This window comes from Vulpes lagopus, chromosome X, assembly GCF_018345385.1.
Source record: "Vulpes lagopus strain Blue_001 chromosome X, ASM1834538v1, whole genome shotgun sequence".
Lineage (NCBI taxonomy): Eukaryota > Metazoa > Chordata > Mammalia > Carnivora > Canidae > Vulpes > Vulpes lagopus.
The window spans coordinates 54,489,749-54,510,121 of record NC_054848.1 but is presented as its reverse complement, the minus strand read 5'-3'; the positions used below and the strand labels follow the sequence as shown (position 1 = coordinate 54,510,121).

At 38.1% G+C, this 20,373-nt stretch overlaps 1 protein-coding gene across 1 annotated transcript in view; it reads left to right on the top strand.

Moving 5' to 3' along the window:
- The window catches only part of TEX11 (testis expressed 11), a 325,266-nt gene extending 305,409 nt beyond the window's left edge, over nt 1-19,857 (top strand). The window contains exons 28-29 of the mRNA XM_041740423.1: nt 18,883-19,047; nt 19,646-19,857. Coding sequence (XP_041596357.1) covers nt 18,883-19,047; nt 19,646-19,717 — 237 coding nt within the window. The 3' untranslated portion in view covers nt 19,718-19,857. The remainder of the gene's footprint in view (nt 1-18,882; nt 19,048-19,645) is intronic.
- The last annotated feature ends 516 nt before the right edge of the window (nt 19,858-20,373 follow it).

The following is a 20,373-nucleotide window of genomic DNA, read 5'->3' as shown; positions in this document are numbered from 1 at the left end:
GAGAGGCAGAGACACAGGCAGAGGGAGAAGCAGGCTCCCTGCAGGGAGCCGGACATGGAACTTGATCCTGGGACTCCAGGATCATGCCCTGGGCCGAAGGCAGGTACTAAACCACTGAGCCACCCAGGGATTCCTGTTTTGTTATTTTTATACTGAAGTATTTCAGATTTTTTGAGCGATTGTAAATGGTGTCCATGTGTTAACTTCTAATATAGTTGACTCTTGAACATGGGAAATAGGGGTACCTAACATTGCACAGTCAAAAAAAATCTATGTATAACTTTTGACTCCTCAAAAACTTAACTATTAATAGCTTACTATTGTTGGGAAGCCTTACCAATAACATATTCAATTAACACATATTTTATATGTTACATGTATTATATACTGTATTCCTACAGTAAAGGGAGCTATAGAAACAAAAATGTTATTAAGAAAATCATATGGAAGAGGAAAACATTTACAGTACTATACTGAATGTATCAAAAAAAAATCCGTATATAAATATACCTGTAACGTTCAAACCCATGTTGTTCAAGGGTCAACTGTATAAAGAAATACAATAGATTTTTGTGTGTTTGTCTTGAATCCTACAACCTTGCTGAACAGACTCATTTCTGGGATTTGGGGAGGAAAGATTCCTTAGGATTTTCTATGTAAACAATTATGCCATCTGCAAATAGGGTCAGATTTGCTGTTGATTTGCTGTTTGGTTTGTTTTAGGGTCTTTCTTTTCTTTTTTATTGAAGTATAATTAACAAAGTGTTCATTTCAGGTGTATAATACAACAATACAGCAATTTTATGCATTACCCAATGCTCATCAAGATAAATGTACTCTTAGTCTCCTTTCTGAAATAGGGACAGTTTTATTTCTTCTTTTCCACTACATATGCCTTCTCTTTCCTTTTCTTATTGTACTAATTAGAGCTTTCAGCACTATGTTAAGAGTGGTGAGGGTGGGTATTCTTTCCTTATTCACTATCAGGGGGAAAGTATTCAGTCTTTCACCATTAAGTATAATGTTAGCTGTAGGTTTTTGTAGAGATTCTTTATTAACTGAGGAAGCTCCCCACTCCCATTTTTTTTCCTGATTTCTATAATGAATGACTGTTGAATTTTGTCACATGCTTTTCCTGCATCACTTGGTATAATCAAATGACTTTTCTTCTGTATAATATAGTGAACTACATTGGCTGATTTTGAATGTTAAACCAGCCTTGCATCCTTGGAATAAACCCCACATGGTCATGGTGTGTAATTCCTTTTATATGTTGATTAATTCTATTTTCTAATGTTTTTATTAACGATTTTTCATCTATATCTATGAGGGATATTGGCCTATAGTTTTCTTTTTGTATACTGCCATTGTCTGCTTTTGGTATCAAGGTAATACTAACTTATAATAATGAATTGAAATATGTTCCCTTCTCTTCCATCATTTTGGAAAAGGTTGTATAGATTTTATGTTCATACTTTTCTGAATGTTTGATAGAACTCTCCAGTGAAATTATCTGGGCCTGAATATATTTTTAAGTGATGTTAAATTACAAATTCTCTTTCCTCAATAGTTACAGAGCTGTTCAAATTATCTATTTTATATTGGGTGAGTTGTGATAATTCGTGTTTTTCAGTGAAGTGACCCAATTTATCTAAGTTGTCAAATTTTTGTGTATAGCAGTCTTTGTGTTATTCCCTTATTATTCTTTCAATATGTGCAGGGTCTATAGTGATATCCACTATTTCATTAATTAGTCTTCCCTTTTTTTTCTCTGTCATTCTTGGTAGAAGTTAGTAAGTTTTATCCATCTTGTCAAGGAACCCGCTCCTCCATTGATTTTCTCTATTTTCTTTGTGTTTTCAGTTTTGTTGATTACTGCTCTTTATTATTTACTTTGTTCTACTTGCTTTGCACTCAGTTTGCTCTTTTTCTAGGCTCCTTAGATGAGAACTTAGATTATTAATTTGAGACTGTTTCTCTTTTTTTCTAATGTATGTATTTTAAGGCTGTAAAATTTGTAAGGAAATGTAAATTTCCCTGTCAGGGATACCTGGGTAGCTCAGCGGTTAAGCATCTACCTTTGGCTCAGGGCGTGATCCCAGAGTCCCAGGATCTCGTCCCACTTTGGGCTCCCTGCATGGAGCATGCTTCTCCCTCTGCCTGTGTCTCTGCCTCTCTCTCTGTGTCTCTCATGAATAAATAAATAAAATCTTAATAATAAAATAATAAAATCTTAAAAATTTCCTTGTCAGTACTACTTTAACTGTATCCTACAAATTTTGCTATGTTGTATTTTCACTTTCAGTTATTTCATTCTATTTTATTTCTCTTAAGACTTCCTCTTCGGCTCATGAATTACTTAGAAATGTGTTTAGTTTCTAAGTGTTTACAGATTTTCCTATTATCTTTCTGTTATTGAACCCTAATATTATTGCATTGTTGTCAGAGAACACGGCTTGTATGATTTCAGTTATTTAAATTTTTTGAGATGTATTTTATGGATTAGCATGTGATCTATCTTAATATATGTTCCACAAACACTTGAAAAGAATTGTATCCTGTACTTATTAGGAGAATTGTTCCATAAATATTGATTAGATCCCACTGGTTGATGGTGTTGCCAAATTCTTATATATCTTTGCTGATTTTCAAACTAGTAGTTCTGTTACTGGCTGAGCAGGCATGTTGAAATCTCAAACTACAACTGGAATAATTTAGCTCTCCTTTCACTCCTATTGGTTTTTCCTTCACATATTTTGTGACTGTGTTGTTAGATGCATATACATTTATGATTGCTATATCTTCTTTGTAGAGTGACCTTTTTATCAGTATCTTTCTGTTTATCTGGTGATTTTCTTTGCTCTCAAATCTACAATCACTAATATTAATTTGCCACTCCTGTTATCTTTTAATTAATGTTACATGATATATTGTTTCCATCTTTTTACTTTAATCCTGCCTATAATTGTATATTTGAAGTGAATATCTTGTAGACAGCATATACACAGCACATTTTTTAGTCCACTTTGCTAATCTCTTTTAATCAGTATATTTAGATCACTAATCTGTTAGAGCATAATCTGCAACTTCATTTTTTTGTTTTGTTTGTTTTGTTCTCTCTGCTTTTCATTTCTCTTCTCTCTTTCCTGCCTTCCTGTGGATTACTTGAACATTTTCTATAATTCCATTTTGCTTCATCTGTAGTGTTATTAACTGTATTCTTTGTATAGCTTTTTTTAGTGGTTTCATTAGATATTGTGGAATGTGGGTGTGTATAAGACCTATTACTACTGTCCACTGCTGTCATCATGTTACCAGTTCAAGTATAGAAACTTTACTTCTCTTTACCCTACCCCACCTATAATTGTCCTAAATTTTTCTGTATGTACATTTAGAGCCAGATTAATGTTATAATTTTCACTTCAACCTTCAGCCAATACTCAAAGGGAGAAGGAAAGCTTATTGTATTTACCTATATAAAAAATAGGTTTACCATTTTCTTTTTTCCTTTTTGATTTTGCAAGATTCTTTTCTTATCATTTCTGTTTGGAGAGCTTCCTTTAGCCATTTTTTTAAGATTTTTAAAATTTATTTATGACAGATACAGAGAGAGAGGGGGGCAGAGACACAGGCAGAGGGAGAGAGAGAAGCAGGCTCCATGCAGGGAGCCTGACATGGGACTCGATCCCGGGTCACCAGGATCATACCCCGGGCCGAAGGCAGCACTTAACTGCTGGGCCATGCACTTAAACCGCTGAGCCACCTTGCTGCCCTAGCCATTTTTTCAAGTAGGCTCCATGCCCAACGTGGGGCTTGAACTCATGACTCTGAGATTGAGAGTCACATGCTTTACTGACTGAGCAAGCCAGGAACTGTGCCTTTAGCCATCTTTAGCCAAAGATCTGTTGATAAATTCTCATAGTTTCCCTTTTTCTGATAAAGTCTCTATCTCTCTGTCATTCCCAAAAGACATTTTTGTTGGTTAAGACATTTTTGTTTGTAGGATTCCAGGTTGATGATCCTTTTCTTTCAGTACTTCAGAAATATTGTGCCACTTCTCTCTGGCCTCCAGGGTTTCTGGTGAGAAATTTACTAACTTGTTTTCTCCCTATAAATAAAGTGTTGTTTTTCTTTGACTGCCTTCAATATTTGTTCTTTGTCTTTAGTTTCCAAAACTGGACTATGATGTCTCTTGGGTGGATTTCTTTGAGTTTATATTGTTTGGGATTCACTCAGCCTTGTGAATCTGTAAGTTTATATCTTTTGCCAAATTTGGTATCTTTTAACACATAATTTCTTTGAGTGCTTTTTTGGCCCCACCCTCTTTGTCCTCTCTTTCCAAGACTTTGATGACAGGAAGGTTAAAACTGTTCTCATTGTCCCACAAGTCCCTGGTGGCTTTATTATCTCATTTTTTATCTATTTCCTTCTGTTGTTCCAATTGAGTAATTTCTGTTGTTCTTTGAGTTCACTGATCTTTCCTCTGCCTCTTCCATTCTCCTGTTGAACCTCTTCATTGAGGTCTTTTTTCCCTTTTTAAAAATTTGTTAGTGGTTTATTTATCAAGAGAAACTATTCCATAACCCCAATATTCATGTTTCATAATTCAGGAACACAAGTCAGTGACAAACTTCAATGGAACTCAACCTAAAAAATTATTTACATTTCAGAATCACTTTGCACTCTGAAAGATACCACCCTTCTTCATCTCTCTCCTCAAAATCTTTCATGGAATCATAATTTCTGTAGAAATCTGCAATCTTGCTTGGTTCGGCCACAGCAAACTTATAGAAAACTGCAACCCCCAGGGATACAGCAAATGTTCCAACATATGAAATCACAGACGCTTGGCCAAAAGGCCTCACATATAAGGTTTCCTCAAAGCACTGGAAGTCATGGTAGTTATTCTCCTCAACACCAACCTCAAATCCAACATCTTTCCTAACTGATAACTCATGGAGGTTTTTATTTCAGCTATTAAATTTTTCAGTTCTAAAATTTCCACATGTTCTTTTTAAAAATATTTTATTTATTTATTTATTTATTTATTTATTTATTTATTTATTTATTCATTCATTCATTCATGAGAGACAGAGAGAGGCAGAGACATAGGCAGAAGGAGAAGCAGGCTCCTTGTGGTGAGCCTGACGTGGGACTCAATCCCAGTACCCTGGGATCACAACCTGAGCCAAAGGCAAATGTTCAACCACTGAGCCACCCAAGTGCCCCCCATATGTTTTTTTTTAAATATCTTCTCGGGTTTTGCTGAGACTTTCTATTTTTTTCTATGAAGTATGTACATTATGGAAGCATTTTTATGATGGTTCTTCTTTTAAATTTTTTATTTAAATTCCAGTTAACATACAGTGTAATATTAGCTTTAGATGTGCAATTTAGTGATTCAGCACTTCAGTACAGCACCTGGTGCTCGTCACAAGTATCCTTAATCCCCATCACCTATTGAACCCATCCCCTCACCCACCTCCTCTCTGGTAACCATCAGTTCTCTATAGCTAAGAGTCTGTTTCCTGGTTTGCCTCTCTCTTTTTTCCCCCATGATCATCAGTTTTATTTCTTAAATTACACAGATGAGTGAGGTCATATGGTATTTGTCTTTCTATGACTAATTTATTTCACTTAGCATATAATACTCTAGCTCCATCCACATTGTTGCAAATGGCAAGATTTCATTCTTTTTGATGGCTGAGTAAATGTTGAGTTGAATCAGTTCTTCATAGATCTTGGATACTAGCCCTTTATCTGACACATCATTTGCAAATATCTTCTCCCATTCTGTAGGTTGTCTTTTAGTTTTGTTGACTGTTTCCTTTGCTCTGCAAAAGCTTCTTATCTTGATGAAGTCCCAATAGTTCATTTTTGCTTTTGTTTCTTTTGCCTTCGTGGATGTATCTTGCCAGAAGTTACTGTGGCCAAGTTCAAAAAGGGTGTTGCCTGTGTTCTCCTCTAGGATTTTGATGGGATCTTGTCTCACATTTAGATCTTTCATCCATTTTGAGTTTATCTTTGTGTATGGTGCAAGAGAGTGGTCTAGTTTCATTCTTTATTTTTCACTTTTTAAGGAACCTCCATACTGTTTTCCAGAGAAGCTGTACCAGTTTACATTCCCATGAACTGTGCCAAAGGGTTCCCCTTTCTCTGCATCCTTGCTAACATCTGTTGTTTCCTAAGTTGTTAATTTTAGCCATTCTGACAGGTGTGATGTGGTATCTCACTACGGTTTTGATTTGTATTTCCCTGATGATAAGTGATGTAGAACATCTTTTCATTTGTTTGTTGGCCATCTGTATATCTTTAGAAAAATGTCTCTTTATATCTTCTGCTCATTTTTTAAATTGGATTATTTTTGCTTTGGATGTTGAATTTTACAAGTTCTTTATATATTTTGAATACTAAACCTTTATCAGATATGTCATATGCAAATATCTTCTCCCATTCCATAGGTTGCCTTTTAATTTTGTTGATTGTTTGCTTCACTGTGTTATGATGGTTACCTTAAAATCTTTGTCAGATATTGTAACATTTCTGTCATCTTGGTGTTGGCATCAATTGGTTGTGTTTTTTTCATTCAGTTTGAGTTTTTTCTAGTTCTTAGTATGATGAGTAATTTTTTATTGAAACCTGGACATCTTATTTTTTATTTTTATTTTTAAAGATTTTATTTATTTATTCATGAGAGACACAGAAAGAGAAGCAGAAACATAGGCAGGGGGAGAAGCAGGCTCCCTGCTGGGATTCCTCTGACACTGCTATGCCAGGGAAGAATTTGGCCTTGTTACTTCAGGTGGAAATAGACCCTCAGGTTCCCCACTTGATCTCCATTGATACTCAAGGTGAAGGATTTCTTGCTTCTGCTGGGTGGAGATGATGCCCCACATGGTCTCTACTAACATCATGGCGGAGGTGGCCTCATTATCTGCTGGGTGATGGTTAACGTCCTGCCTCTTTACAAATGTTTGCAGACTTTGTTTCTCCTTTGTTTCATCTTCTCTGGGGGTGGAAATATAGATTCCACAGATACCTCAGAGGGTAGGGGAATGCCTCATTACCAGCTGTTGAGGATGAAAGTCTTGTCTCCCTATCTGACATTCTCTAATACCATGCAGACAGTGGTTGGGGTGCCTCCTTACACCCTCACAAGGATAGAAATTTAGGCTCCCCACTTGGCTTTTGCTGGAGTGGGTGGGGCTGGGACCACAGTTTTTTCTGTGATGTTTAGCTGTAATAAAATAGTTAATGTCAAAAAAAAAAAATAAAAAATAAAAAAATAAAATAAAATAAAATAGTTAATGTCTTAAGGTTTTTGGTCTTGCACTGGTGCCCTTTTCCTGGTCCTGTCTAGAGAGAACAGACTTTTCTTGGGGCTATCATTTGGCTATGCCTATTGGCATCTCTAGCACCAACTCTCAGATATATGAAATAATTGAAAACCCAGGGAACTCAACACTGTATCATTTCTTGTCCCCAAGGTCCCTAGCCAGTCTCTCTTCTTCTCTCTACCTTTCAGAGTCTTCTTATATTTGTTTTATGAATAATGTCTTTTTGAAGTCTTCTTATGGTTATTTTATAATGTCTAGTATTATAGTTATACTTAGTAGGAGGAATAGGGATAAGTACATCTACTCCATTGCATAGAAATGGAAGTTCTCTGGTTCATTTTTATGATCATACAGAAACATAGATAATAGAGGGAAATCCCTACACTTAAAAGGGAAAAACCAAACCTCACAGCTGACATCAGAGTCGCAGAAAGTCACAAAGGCATGTTGCATAACTGGCAAGAAGCCCAGAAGAAAGCAGTCTCTTTTCTTTTACAAAGGAAGCTAAGGTTATTCAGACTACTGAGCTCCACTTTCTATGAGTTTGCTCCTCAGAGTCTGGTCCATGGACCAGCAGCATCAGCATCCCCTGGGAGCTTTGTAAGAAGTGTAGAATCTCAGGCTCCATCCCAGCCCAACTGAATCAGAATCTCCATTTTAACAATATCCTCAAATGACTTATATGCACTGTAAAATTTGAGAAATACTGCTTACTCGTTTGTTAATATCATCTTTTCATATTTGGTCTTCTAGTTCAATTGACAGAATTATTACTTTTGCCAATCTTTATAGCTTATAAGCAAGACTTAGTATCTAAAGGAAATGAAGGGTAAAGATTCATTCATTGACTGATAGAATTTAGAACTGAAATTAATGATCTTTAAGGGCATCTATTTCAATTTTATTATTTTGTAAACTGAGGCCTTGAAAGATTAAAGATTACACAAACTCATGCAACTCTGTAACAGCAAAGCTGAAAATTGAACCTGGTGCACTTTCTTCATAGTACAATGGTCCTTGGGTTTTCCTTCATCTAAATCTTTCTTCTTCCAAGCTTCACATCTCCTTGTAGCTGGAATTGAGGTTAATGTAAAAATATCTTTGATCCAGGCTTGGATATCATGTCTCTTCTGGATTTCTATAGTTAGTTTCCTAAGTGGTCTCTAACTCTTTCTTCTCTTCTCCAGTTATACCTGTTCATCCTTATTAAATGTATCTCCCTAAAACACAAACGTTGTTATATCACTCCTTTTTCCTCAAGTCTCCTTCCCCCACCCGCCCCAAATCTCTGATAGCTCTGCATTTTCTAAGTCCTTACCCTCACTCCCAAGGTTATCTATAACTTCATCCAACCCTCCCCCAAAGACAGAGATTTTCCCACACAATTATAGGCAATATTCTCCTTATTATCAATCTTCACCTCTTCTCCCTTCTTCCTCTTAGAACAAAAGCAACAACATGTGCCTCACTAATCATTTTTGTGGAAGTCTCATTTTCTCCCACTACCTTTCTCTCAGCAAAAGAAGGAACTAAGAGGTGCCTGGGTGGTTCAGTTGGTTGAGTGTTTGCCTTCGGCTCAGGTCATGATCTCAGGGTCCTGGGATCGAGACACATGTCAGGCTCCCTGCTTCTCCCTCTCCTACCACAGCTCCTCCTCCTTGTGCTAGTTCTCTCTCTCTCTCTCTCTCTCTCTCTCTCTCTCTCTCTGTTAAATCAATAAAATCTTTAAAAAAAGAACTAAATTACCTGAATCCTTGCTTCCTGTTATCACTCGGTACTTTTTCCACATCATCTTCCTGCTGCTTCTCTTCACTTAAAATCTGTGTCTTCTGTCTCTTCATTATCAGTGTTGTCATGAACTAGCACATTCTGAGCCCAATTTTTCTTTCCTTGGTTAACTTCAGTTTATTATCCTAAGTGACCTTGACATCCATGTTATCAAATTCATCCACTTCCCCAGGGTTGTTTTAAATTTTTTTCACTTCTCAGTGTTTTGTTCTTCTTCAGCCACTGCCTGTACCACATATAAGCTCCACTTCTAAGATTGTCAACTCAGGTTTTCTAGTTACTATAATCTTACTTCCCCAGACCTATTCTTTGCTCTCACATAGACTTCAAATAACTCAACTCTTTCCATTCTCTTCTAGTCCAGTATAACCACATTCCTTTTTTCCTTTTCTTTCTTTCTTTCTTTTTTCTTTGATCATACCTGCTATTTCATTTTTTCCTAGCCTAGTGATCCACCACCATCAGTTCTTCTGTTAATCAGCAGAATCACTAGAGAAAAATATAGAACTGTCCAATACAAATTCATGTTAAACTTTAAATGGGTTCTTATCACTGCTCATAAATCCTTTCTTTCCTATCAAGTTTTTTGCAAACTCAAGTAAAATGGCTACTTCAAGCCTTTTCTGTTCTCATAAGAAGCCTTTCCTACTTTCATAAAAACTTAGAACTGCTTTATGATGACCCCAGTACATGGTCTCATCATATCTTTTTAATTGAAAAGATTAAGGACATCATGTATAAGTTCCCCCACTGGCCCATGTCTCAACCATAATATTCTGCCATTGTACTTATTTACTCATCTTAACCTTTTTCTGAAGAGAGATTCCCTCAGCCTTATACCTCCTGAAGCACGTTACCAGCTCTCCATTATTTTCAGTCTCTGTCTTTCTACAGATCTTTCCTTTCTGCTCTAAAAATGTCATAGGTCTCCAACAAATGGAATATATACCATGTTCCTGAATGTGAAGGCTTATTAATAGGACTCAGTTTACCTAAATTCAATCAAAATAAAAATCTCATAGGATTTCTTAGTAGGATTTTTTTAAATGAAACTCGATAATTCTAAAATTCTTCCCCCAAAGAAAATAAGCCATAACCGCCAGTGCATCTTTGAAAAAAAGACTTGTCTGATCAAATATAAGTACTATAAAGTGTTACTAATTTTGAAAGTATGACATTAAACAAAAACACAAATAATAATAGAAGAGGATAGAGCCAAGAAAAAGACCCACATTGTATGAGAATGTAGTACGCAATGAAGGAAGTATATCAAATCATTGAGAGAAAGATGGTCTATTTAAAAAATGACATTAGGACAATTTAAAAAGTAAAGCTAAATCCTTATCTTTAAACTGAAAGACGGTATAACACAATGGTTGAACACAAACTTTGGAGCCAGACTGCCTGTTGAAAATCTGGCTACACCATTTATTAGCTGTATGACCTTGGTCATAACACCTAACTCTCTATCTCCTCATCTATAAAATAAAGATAATAATAGTACCTACTTTACAGTGTTATTAGTAATATTAAATAATATGTGTGAGTACTTAGGTGTTTAGCACATAATAAGTAGTATGTAAGTGGTAAATATTCATACTGTTTTTTACCTCATACCATGCACAAAAATAAAGACCAAAAGAAAGAATATCCAGATGGATTAAAGAGCTAAACAGGATGGGCACCTGGGTGGCTCAGTCATTTAGGCCGCTGACTTTTGATTTCGGCTCAGGACATGGTCTTGGGGTCCTGGGATTGAGCCCCAAGTGAGGCACTAAGTGGGGAGTCAGCTTGAGACTTTGCTCTCTGCCCCTACCCCAGCATTCATGCTTTCTCTCTCTCTCCCTCCCAAATCAATAAATAAATCATTTTTTAAAATATTGTGGGGCACCTGGGTGGCTCAGTCCGTTGGGATCTGACTCTTGATTTCAGCTGGGGTTGTGGTCTCAGTATCATGGGATTAATCCCCATATCTACTTGGGATGCTCTCATTCCCTCTTCCTCTGCCCCTTTCCCCACTCTCATGCTCTCTCTCTCAAATGAATAAATAAATATTTAAAAAATAAAACAACATAAAATCAAAACTATAAAGATATTAGGAGAAAATGTAGAAAAATAGTTTTTTTTTAATTATGAGATGGAAAGGACCCATCCAGAAACTGATACAGAAAAAAGATAGATTGTTACATAAATTTTATTAAATATTTTATTTATTTATTTGACAGAGAGAGAGAGCAAGCACAAACAAGGGAAACAGCAGAGGGAGAAAGAGACTTAGGCTCCCCACTGAGCAGGGAGCCCAATGTGGGGCTTGATCCCAGGACTGTAAGGCAGACACTTAACCAACTGAGCCACCTAGGCACCCCTCAGTTACATAAATTAATAAATGACCCAAGATAACACAGAAAGCTTTAAAATAAGCCACAGACTTGGATAAAATATTTGGAGCATTTTTATTTTTATTTATTTTTTATTTGAGTATAGTTGACACACAATGTTACATTAGTTTCAGATGTACAACTTAATGATTTGACAAGTTTATATATTATATTATGTTCAGAAAAAGTGTAGCTACTATCTGTCCCATTACATCACTATTACAATATCATTTACTGTTTTCCTTATGCTATGCCTTTTATTCCTGTGACTTCCATAACTGGAAGCCTGTATCTCTTTCTCCTCTTTATCCATTTTGCCCAACCCCTATTTGCCTCCACTTTAGCAATCATTCATTGTCTATATCTATAAGTCTGATCCCGCTTTTTGTTTGTTTATTCATTTGTTGTTTGGATTTTTTTATTTATGAGTATAATCATATGGTATTTGTCTTTCTCAGTCTGATTTATGTCACTTAGTATAATACCTTCCAGATCCATCCATCCATGTTGTCTCAGGTAGCACACTCTCACCCTTTTTTTATGGCTGAGAAATGTGTGTGTGTGTGTGTACACATACACACCACTTTCCTTATCCATTTGTCTGTCAGCAGACACATAGGTTGCTTTCATATCTTGGCTATCATGATACAGTAAGCATAGAGGTGCATATATCTTTTTGAATTAGTGTTTTTGTTTTCTTTGGGTAAATACCCAATTGTGGAATTATTGGATCATATGGTATTTCCATTTTTAATTTTTTGAGGGACCTCTATACTGTTTTCCACAGTGGCTGCACCAGTTTGTATTCCCACTGATGCATAAGGGTTCCTTTTTCTCCACATCCTCACCTACACTTATTATTTCTTGTCATTTTTATTTTAGCCATTCCAACTGCTAAAAGGTGATATCTCTTTGTAGTTTTGATTTGCATTTCCCTCATGATGAGTGATGTTGAACATCTTTTCATGTGTCTGTTGACCATCTGTATGTCTTCTTTAGAAAATGTCTACTCAGGTCCTCTGTCCATTTTTAAAGCATTTTTTAAAAATTTCATTTATTTATTCATGAGAGAGAGAGAGGTAGAGACACAGGCAGAGGGAGAAGCAGACTCCATGCAGGGTGCCTGACGTGGGACTTGATCCCGGGTCTCCAGGACCACGACCTGGGCCGAAGGTGGCGCTAAACCTCTGAACCACCCGGGCTGCCCCTCTGTCCATTTTTAAAACAGATTGTTTTTTAGGGGTTGAGTTATGTATATTTTTTATATATTTTGGATATTAACACCTTATCAGATATACCATTTGCAGATAACTTACCCCATTCATCAGGTTGTCTTTTTATTTTGTTGATGGCTTCCATGCTGTGCAAAAGCTTTTTATTTTAATATAGTCCCAATAGTTTATTTTTGCTTTTGTTTTCCTGACCTTAGGAAACATCTAGAAAAATGTTGCTATGGCTGATGTCAGAGAAAGTACTGCCTGTGTTCTCTTCTAGGATATTTTTTTAAATTATTTATTTGAGAGAGAGAAAAAGCACAAGTGGGCAGGAGGGGCAGAAAGAGAGGAGAAGCAGACTCTCTGCTGAACACAGAGCCCAATATGTGGCTTGATCCCAGCTCCCTGGGATCATGACCTGAGCCAAAGGCAGACACTTAACCAACTGAGCCACCCAGGTGCCCCTCTTCCAGGATTTTTATGATTTTAGGTCTCACATTTAGGTCTTTAATCCATTTTGAATTTAATTTTGTGTATGGTGTTAGACACTGGTCCAGTTTCATTCTTCTATGTGTGGCTGTCCAGTTTTCCCAGCACTGTTTATTGAAAATACTTTTTTCCCTATTGTATATTCTTACCTCCTTTGTCATAGGTTAGTTGACCATTTAATCATGGCTTTATTTCTAGGGTCCCTATTCTGCTCCATTGATCTATGTGTCCATTTTTAAATTAAAAATCAGTAAGAAAAAGATTACCAGCCCCAGAAAAAGGGCAAAACTATGACTAGGTAAGCTACAAAAGACTTTCAGTTGGCTAATAAACACATACAAAAGTTGTTCAATCACAGAATTAATCAAGGAAATCTATGTAAACGAAAATTTTTGTTGTTGTTAACATCAGACGAAAATGGAGAGGTTTTCACTAAATTAGAGGGTGTGCTTGGGAAAATATGAAAAATATAGAAGGTAACCAGTCAAAGGAATACTCAGTCAGGAGTGAGTGCCCCTGGCTTCTATTCTCATCTGTGCCACAAACACACGATGTGGTCCTGGGCAGATGACACTGAATCTCTTGGCCTCAGTTTCCTTAGAAGGAGGTTTCTAGAGATTTCCACCTCTGTAATGGCAGTATGAGAATCTGAATGGACATGTTCCTGAGGAAAAGAACCATACTGGTGTAAATTATAGAAAAAAACAACTAGGGGAGCCTGGGTGGCTCAGTTGGTTAAGAGTCTGACTCTTGATTTCGACTCAGGTCATGATCTCAGGGTCATGAGCTTGAGCCCCAGGTCAGGCTCCTTACTAAGCAGGGAGACTGCTTGAGGATTCTCTCCCTTTGCCCCTTCCCTCGCCTGCTCACTCTCTCTGTTTCTCTCTCTCAAACAAAAATAAATAAATCTTCAAAAAAAGAAAAAGAAAGAAAAACAACTATTTAAAGTCTTTGGAAATTATTTTAAAAACATATAGAAAATGAAAAAAGATCTATTCAAGAAAATTTGTTAAATCTTAGTAAGAACCTTGAGAGTTGGTGCTACTTGAGCCATGACCCACTGGCTCCCTGCCCCACCCCCAGCTCAGCATGATGGAAGCTCCACTCCAGGAAACTGGCCAAGGAAATAATACTCCCACTCCCCTAAGCCTCCCAGTCAAAGGATATGATGTCCCACAAAGAACAACAGGCTGCCAGCACTTATTATCCCACCTTCAGCTCTAAGGTACAGAGGCTAAATTTTTAGCAAGTATGGCCAAAAGAGTGAGGCCTCCCTTCCTTTTCCCAGCCCCACTTATAGGGCAAAGGATCTACCTCAGGCAAATCAGACCACTGGGGCCCTTGCCCCAGCTAACTCTTAGGGCAGAGGTTCCCCACCCAAAGAGGCAAGCCAAACACCAGAGACTACCACCTTACCCAATACCCTGCTCTAAGAGCAGGTATATCACTCAGTAGAAAGGGGTCCACTGTCCCCCTCCTCAAAGCTCTGTAGCAGAAGCTCAGAGATTCTTCCCCCAGGTAAGGGCAGTCTATAAGAATAGAGGCTGTGTCCTGAGATTAACATAAGAAGCTTCACATGAGGGGAACAGACTTTACTACAAAAAGGAGTGAATTACCGGCACATGCTACAACATGGATGGATCTTGAAAGCATTACGCTAAGTGAAAGACACTGGTTATAAAGGACTACATACTGTGTGACTCTGTTTACCTGAAATGTCCAGAATAGGCCAGTCCATAAGAGAGAGAAATGAGATTAGTGGTTGCCCAGGGGTGTAGGGGGAGTTTTAGGAGATATGGGAACTGACTAATGGGTATGGGATTCCCTCTAAAGGGGATAAAAGTGTTCTAAAATTAATTGTGGCGATGATTACAGAACTCTGTGAATATGCTAAAAACCATTGAATCATGCACTTTAAACAGGTAAATTGTATGGCACATGAATTATATCTCAATAAAACTGATGTACACAATAATCACTTCAGGAACCCTGAGGAGAGAACCTAAAAAGACAGGCATTTGTGTTCCTAACACCTACAGTTTTGTTAGAGATATATATGACTGCTGTATTTATTAATATTGTTGAGAACAGAAGAAACTAGCTTCAATTATGAGCCCCAGAAAGAGCCGATACCTCTGTTTACCATCATTGACTTGTATTTCACCTAGGCCAGTCTGTGTCACTTTGGGGTGAGTACTGCACTGATGCATTACTTTGTTAAAGATTGATTCTCCCAAGCAATGCTGGACATGAGGGCAGCTAATACAAAGGAAAATAAAACTCCTGTGGCGTTTCCTAGTTCATTGAATGGCACCATCATTCTTCCAGTTGCTCAAGCCAGACATCTAAGATTCATCCCCCATTTCTAGTATATAATGAAATCCTGTCAATTCTGACTCCTAAATATCTCAGATTCATTCACCTCTTCCCATCTTCCACCATCACCAAACTAGTTCAAGTTATCATCTTTACCTCAGCTACTGCAGGAAACATTAAGCTGGTCTCCTTTCATTCATCTCTTGCTTTCTTACATACTTTTCTCCATCCAGTGACCAGAATGATGTTTTAAATTTTCAAAACTGTAACCCCACTTAATCTTCTGTAGTTTCCCATTGCTCTTAAAGACCAAAATTCCAGGGGCACCTGGATGGCTCAGTGGTTGAACATCTGCCTTTGGCTCAGGTCGTGATGCCAGGGTCCTGGGATTGAGTCCCGCTTCCCGTGGGGAGCCTGCTTCTCCCTCTATCTATGTCTCCACCTCTCTCTGTGTGTCTCTCATGAATAAATACATAAAATCTTTTTTAAAAAAAGACCAAAATTTTGAATGTGGCCTACAAGGCTCTGCTTCCCTGTCTGTTCTTATCTCGATCCACTCTTTCCCTCACTCTCTGCCTTGTTAGCCACACTGTATTCAGCAGTGTTATGAGTTACCATTACCAACTGCTAGACAAACCTAATGGCTTCTTTCTTTACCCTGGCCTTCATTATCGACCACTGCTTCTTCACTGAAATTCTTTGTCCTTTATTTTCACACTGCTCTTCTGTGTTATCTTTTCACTCATACCACCCAACTGTGAACATTTCCATTATTCTCCACTCTTCTGTTCTCTATAATTCTGTCTTTCAAGTGAATTGATACATTTCAAGTATTACCTAAGTTCCAGTCCATATCTGCAACAGCCTACCTATCTTCCAAATGATCTACATACCCTGGACGAAGCACAGTCACATGACTTCTTTTCTTTAAAACTTTCTAAAACACTTAATGAACTAATGTGCATCAAACTGCTCCAAGAGGATATATGTAGAATGCAGCATGTCCGAGACATATTTGACTAAAGAACCCTGTTGTTACTGACCATCTGTTTTTCATGACACTAATGTTCTGAGGAAAAGCACTTAGGAAATACTTAGGTAGACCTATCCTACATTTCTGGTCCTATTTCCCACTAATTTCCCTACATAAACTGCCTGCTTAGGCCAAACAAGTATTAGCCCCCACTCCAATCCCCCAAGACATGCACAACCTCAAGCACAGTCCAGGTCTTTATTTGTTCTGTTCTGCCCACATGGAATCCCTTCTCTCTCTCTCTCTCTCTCTCTCTCAGTCTCTCTCTCTCTCTCTCTCTCTATATATATATATATATATATGAAGATTTATATATATATAAAAGATTTATATATATATAAAATTTGTATTGAGATATAATTCATATAGCATAAAACCCACAATTTTAAAGTCTACAGTTCAGTGGTTCTTAGTATGATTTCTCTCTGCCCTTGTCCTTGACAAGCACCAATCTGCTTCTCTTGCTTTTGCCTTCTGTGGAGATTTCATATACTCTCTGTATATCTGAATCCTACTCATCTACCCTAAGGCCATGTTTGTTTGTTCAGTCATTTGTTCATCCATTTGGTTGAAATCACAACACTGTCAGACACTGTGCCAAGCTGTGACTATACAAAGATAGATGCCATGGTACCTTCAAGGAACTCCCTGCCCTAGTGGAGGAGACAGACAATACGATATTATAAAGTTCTGTGGTAGTGCTATGAACAAAGGGCCATAGGAACAAAGTGGTGTGGATAATAAATGGTGGAGGGGGGCAGGGAATGTCTCATGGAGGAGGGAGACTTTGGTTGTTGATTCATTTGCTCATTCATTCATTCATTCATGCATTGATGACATAAATTCAACCATCTGGCAGAGGAGATAAACATGTAAACACTGTCAAAGCAATGTGATAGAAGTTGTATTAGAGGAACATAAAGCTTGCTATGGGAGCAGAGAGAAAGGAGTACCTAACTGTGCTTGTGAATTTGAAGAAAATGTAGATGTTTACCAAGTAGACAGGGACAGGGATGGCATTTCAAGCAGAGACTAGACTTCCTCTGACTGCACCAGTCTAATGCTCATTTTTTAAAAACTGAATTAGAGTACCTAATGCCTCTGTTACTCTGACTAGCCCTTAATCACATACCTTGTGTGGTCCTCTTTGTACATTGGATGCCTTGTCTCCCCAAAGGCAACTATGTCTCCTTTAGTATAAGAGCTTTGTCCCTCTTAGCACCCTCATTCTCAGAGTGTTTAATGCAGTGATTTCCATAGACCCAAATGAGTAAAAGAATTTCAGCTGAGATGTCATTGACACTCCCAAGAAACTGCAGCCCAAGTCTTCTATCACATTTCCCCCTTCTGGGGCCTGTTGTATAGATGAAGGGCTTTAACCTGGATTGAGCACATGAATGCTGCCTTTGTGGTCCATCTCCTATATAAGAACTTGGAAAGTAGCTCCTCAGACTAATCCCTTTCATTATTGCAAAATCTTATGATCAGCCATGTTAAATACTATGCTTAGGTGAAGGGACCATCTTAGAAATGGGCCCTTTTGTTCATAGCTAAGTACAAATTGTCAACACAAAAGACTAATATTTTGTTTAAATTACAATTGGTTGACTTTAAATAAAACCAATTACCCTCCAAAATCAGTTTTCGCCTTAAAAGCAAAAACTGAGATTTCCCGGAGAAGGAATTCTGCCTCAAGACTGTAACATTAAAATCCTGCCGGAGTCTCCAGGCTGCTGGCTTGCCCTACAGATTTCAGACTCAAGATTACAACATCAACTCTTACCTGAATATACAGCCTGCTGGCCTCCCCTACAGATTTCCAACTTGCCAGCCCCCACAATTGTGTGAGCCAATTCCTTAAAATAATGATATATGTAACACCTAAAGATGAATATAATTTCTATTCTAAATACACACTGATTGAGGTCAAGGAAATGAACAGATTCAATAAAAACTACTTCTTGACAAGCTTCTCTGAGAAGTAGAGATAGATACTGGGGAGATAATTGACTGAGGACAGCACTAAGGGGAGCCCCAAACATGATACAGGGTTTTATCCTATGTCAGGGAGACCAATACTCAGTCCAGGCGGGCCTCAGTGCTTTTTCAGTTTAAATATCACTTCATGAGGTCTTGCTCTGGAGCATTCTACAGCTGACAAACCTTCAAGATGCTCTCCTCCTACTCTCAAGGAGTTCTGGCTCCTTCCCTGGTGTTAGCAGAGTACCCATTGTTTGTTTAATAATAATGGGACACAGCAGTAATATAGTCAGTGCTACAAGGACTGTGACAGTAATAACTGTAAACCCACTGTTCTTGGATTTCAGAAAGGCTACCCAGAAACAGAGATTCTCTGGCTGATGATCAAGTCCTGGAATACTGGAATATTTATGTTTGGCAGGAACAAGTATGTATCTGCAGAAAAATGGTGTGGCCTAGCATTGCGTTTTCTTGACCGCCTTGGCTCCCTCAAGAGAAGCTATGAAACTCAGGTGAGGAAGGGAAAGGGCTACAGGTGGATGGTATGACACGGAGGGGAAGAGAGGTTCTATCTGGGCAACCAGTTATAACTCAGTCCTTCCTTCCTTGGCTGGAAAATGATTCTGATCATTGTTCCTCTCAGTGATTCCATAGAACTGCAAGACTTAGAGGACTGTATACAGTAATGCCCTAGAGTGAAAACTAGGAAGGATGGTGAACAGGGGGGGAGCCTAGGAATATCAAATGGAATCTAAGAAGAATGCCAAGATAGAGCTCTGGAAAGATGCATCACTATCAATGCCAGTGCAAGTAGGGAAGGACTAGATACTGTGCAAACAGTGACTATGAAGGTATTTTCTCCAGGAAGTAGTCTGAGTTGCAGACTTCTGGGCCACTGGCTAACCAGGAGATGCTTATTGGGGGGGGGGAGTCTTGCCACCAAATAAGAGCAAAGGATATTTTACGTTTTAAGCTCCTGCTCCCTTATAATAGCTGCCTGTCCTAGTAAATGGACCTAGTGCAATGAGGGTCCCTCTTCCTTAAGAATCTGGGATACTGTGCCACATTTCCTTTTTTATCAAGAAATCTATTTGCTGTTCTCTTTCCCAGATGAATATTCTGTATAGTGAGCTGGTGGAAGCATTAGATAGAAAGAAGCGTTCACTTTTTAATGAAGAGTGAGAAGTGCTGGAACATGGAATATGAGCAAGCAAGCTGACAACAGCCTGCAAAGGATGCATGGTCCGGAGACACTGAATATTTAAATTCTTGCCAGACTTCCTCCTTAGCTTTTGTTTGTTTTCTCAGGCTCCATTTTCATGTTGTTTAAATGACACTTTCTAAAATTAAAGCGTTTTGACTTTTACTGCGGTGACCAGCTCATTTCTGGGGGACAAATAAATTTTCCAAGGTGCTAAGGATGTTATATATTGAAAGAGCCCACATGAGAGCAATATGACTCATGCCCCGTGTGAACAGAAGGAAATGTTCATCCGAGTCCAACACAGGTTGCATTTCATTCCAGAAGTGCTCAAATTCCCACTACCTGAAGATAACAGAACCATGGATTCTTCATCAGAAGGTGGACCTGAGTCACTATTGGGCCCAGAGTTGATCAGACTCATAAACTGGCTTGATGACCTCACTTGATGAGAATGGGTTGTCCAGTCTCTGTCAGAGCATATCCTATGATAGAGAACTCGCAAGATAGCTCAATTCCTCTTTTTTGCCCTTTGGTAAAAAGCCCTTCCTCAAACTGAACAGAAATTTGTCTCCCTGTAGTAATCTGCTCTCCCTGTCCCAGATGCCCTGTGGAGAACTGAAGACAGAAGTCAGGC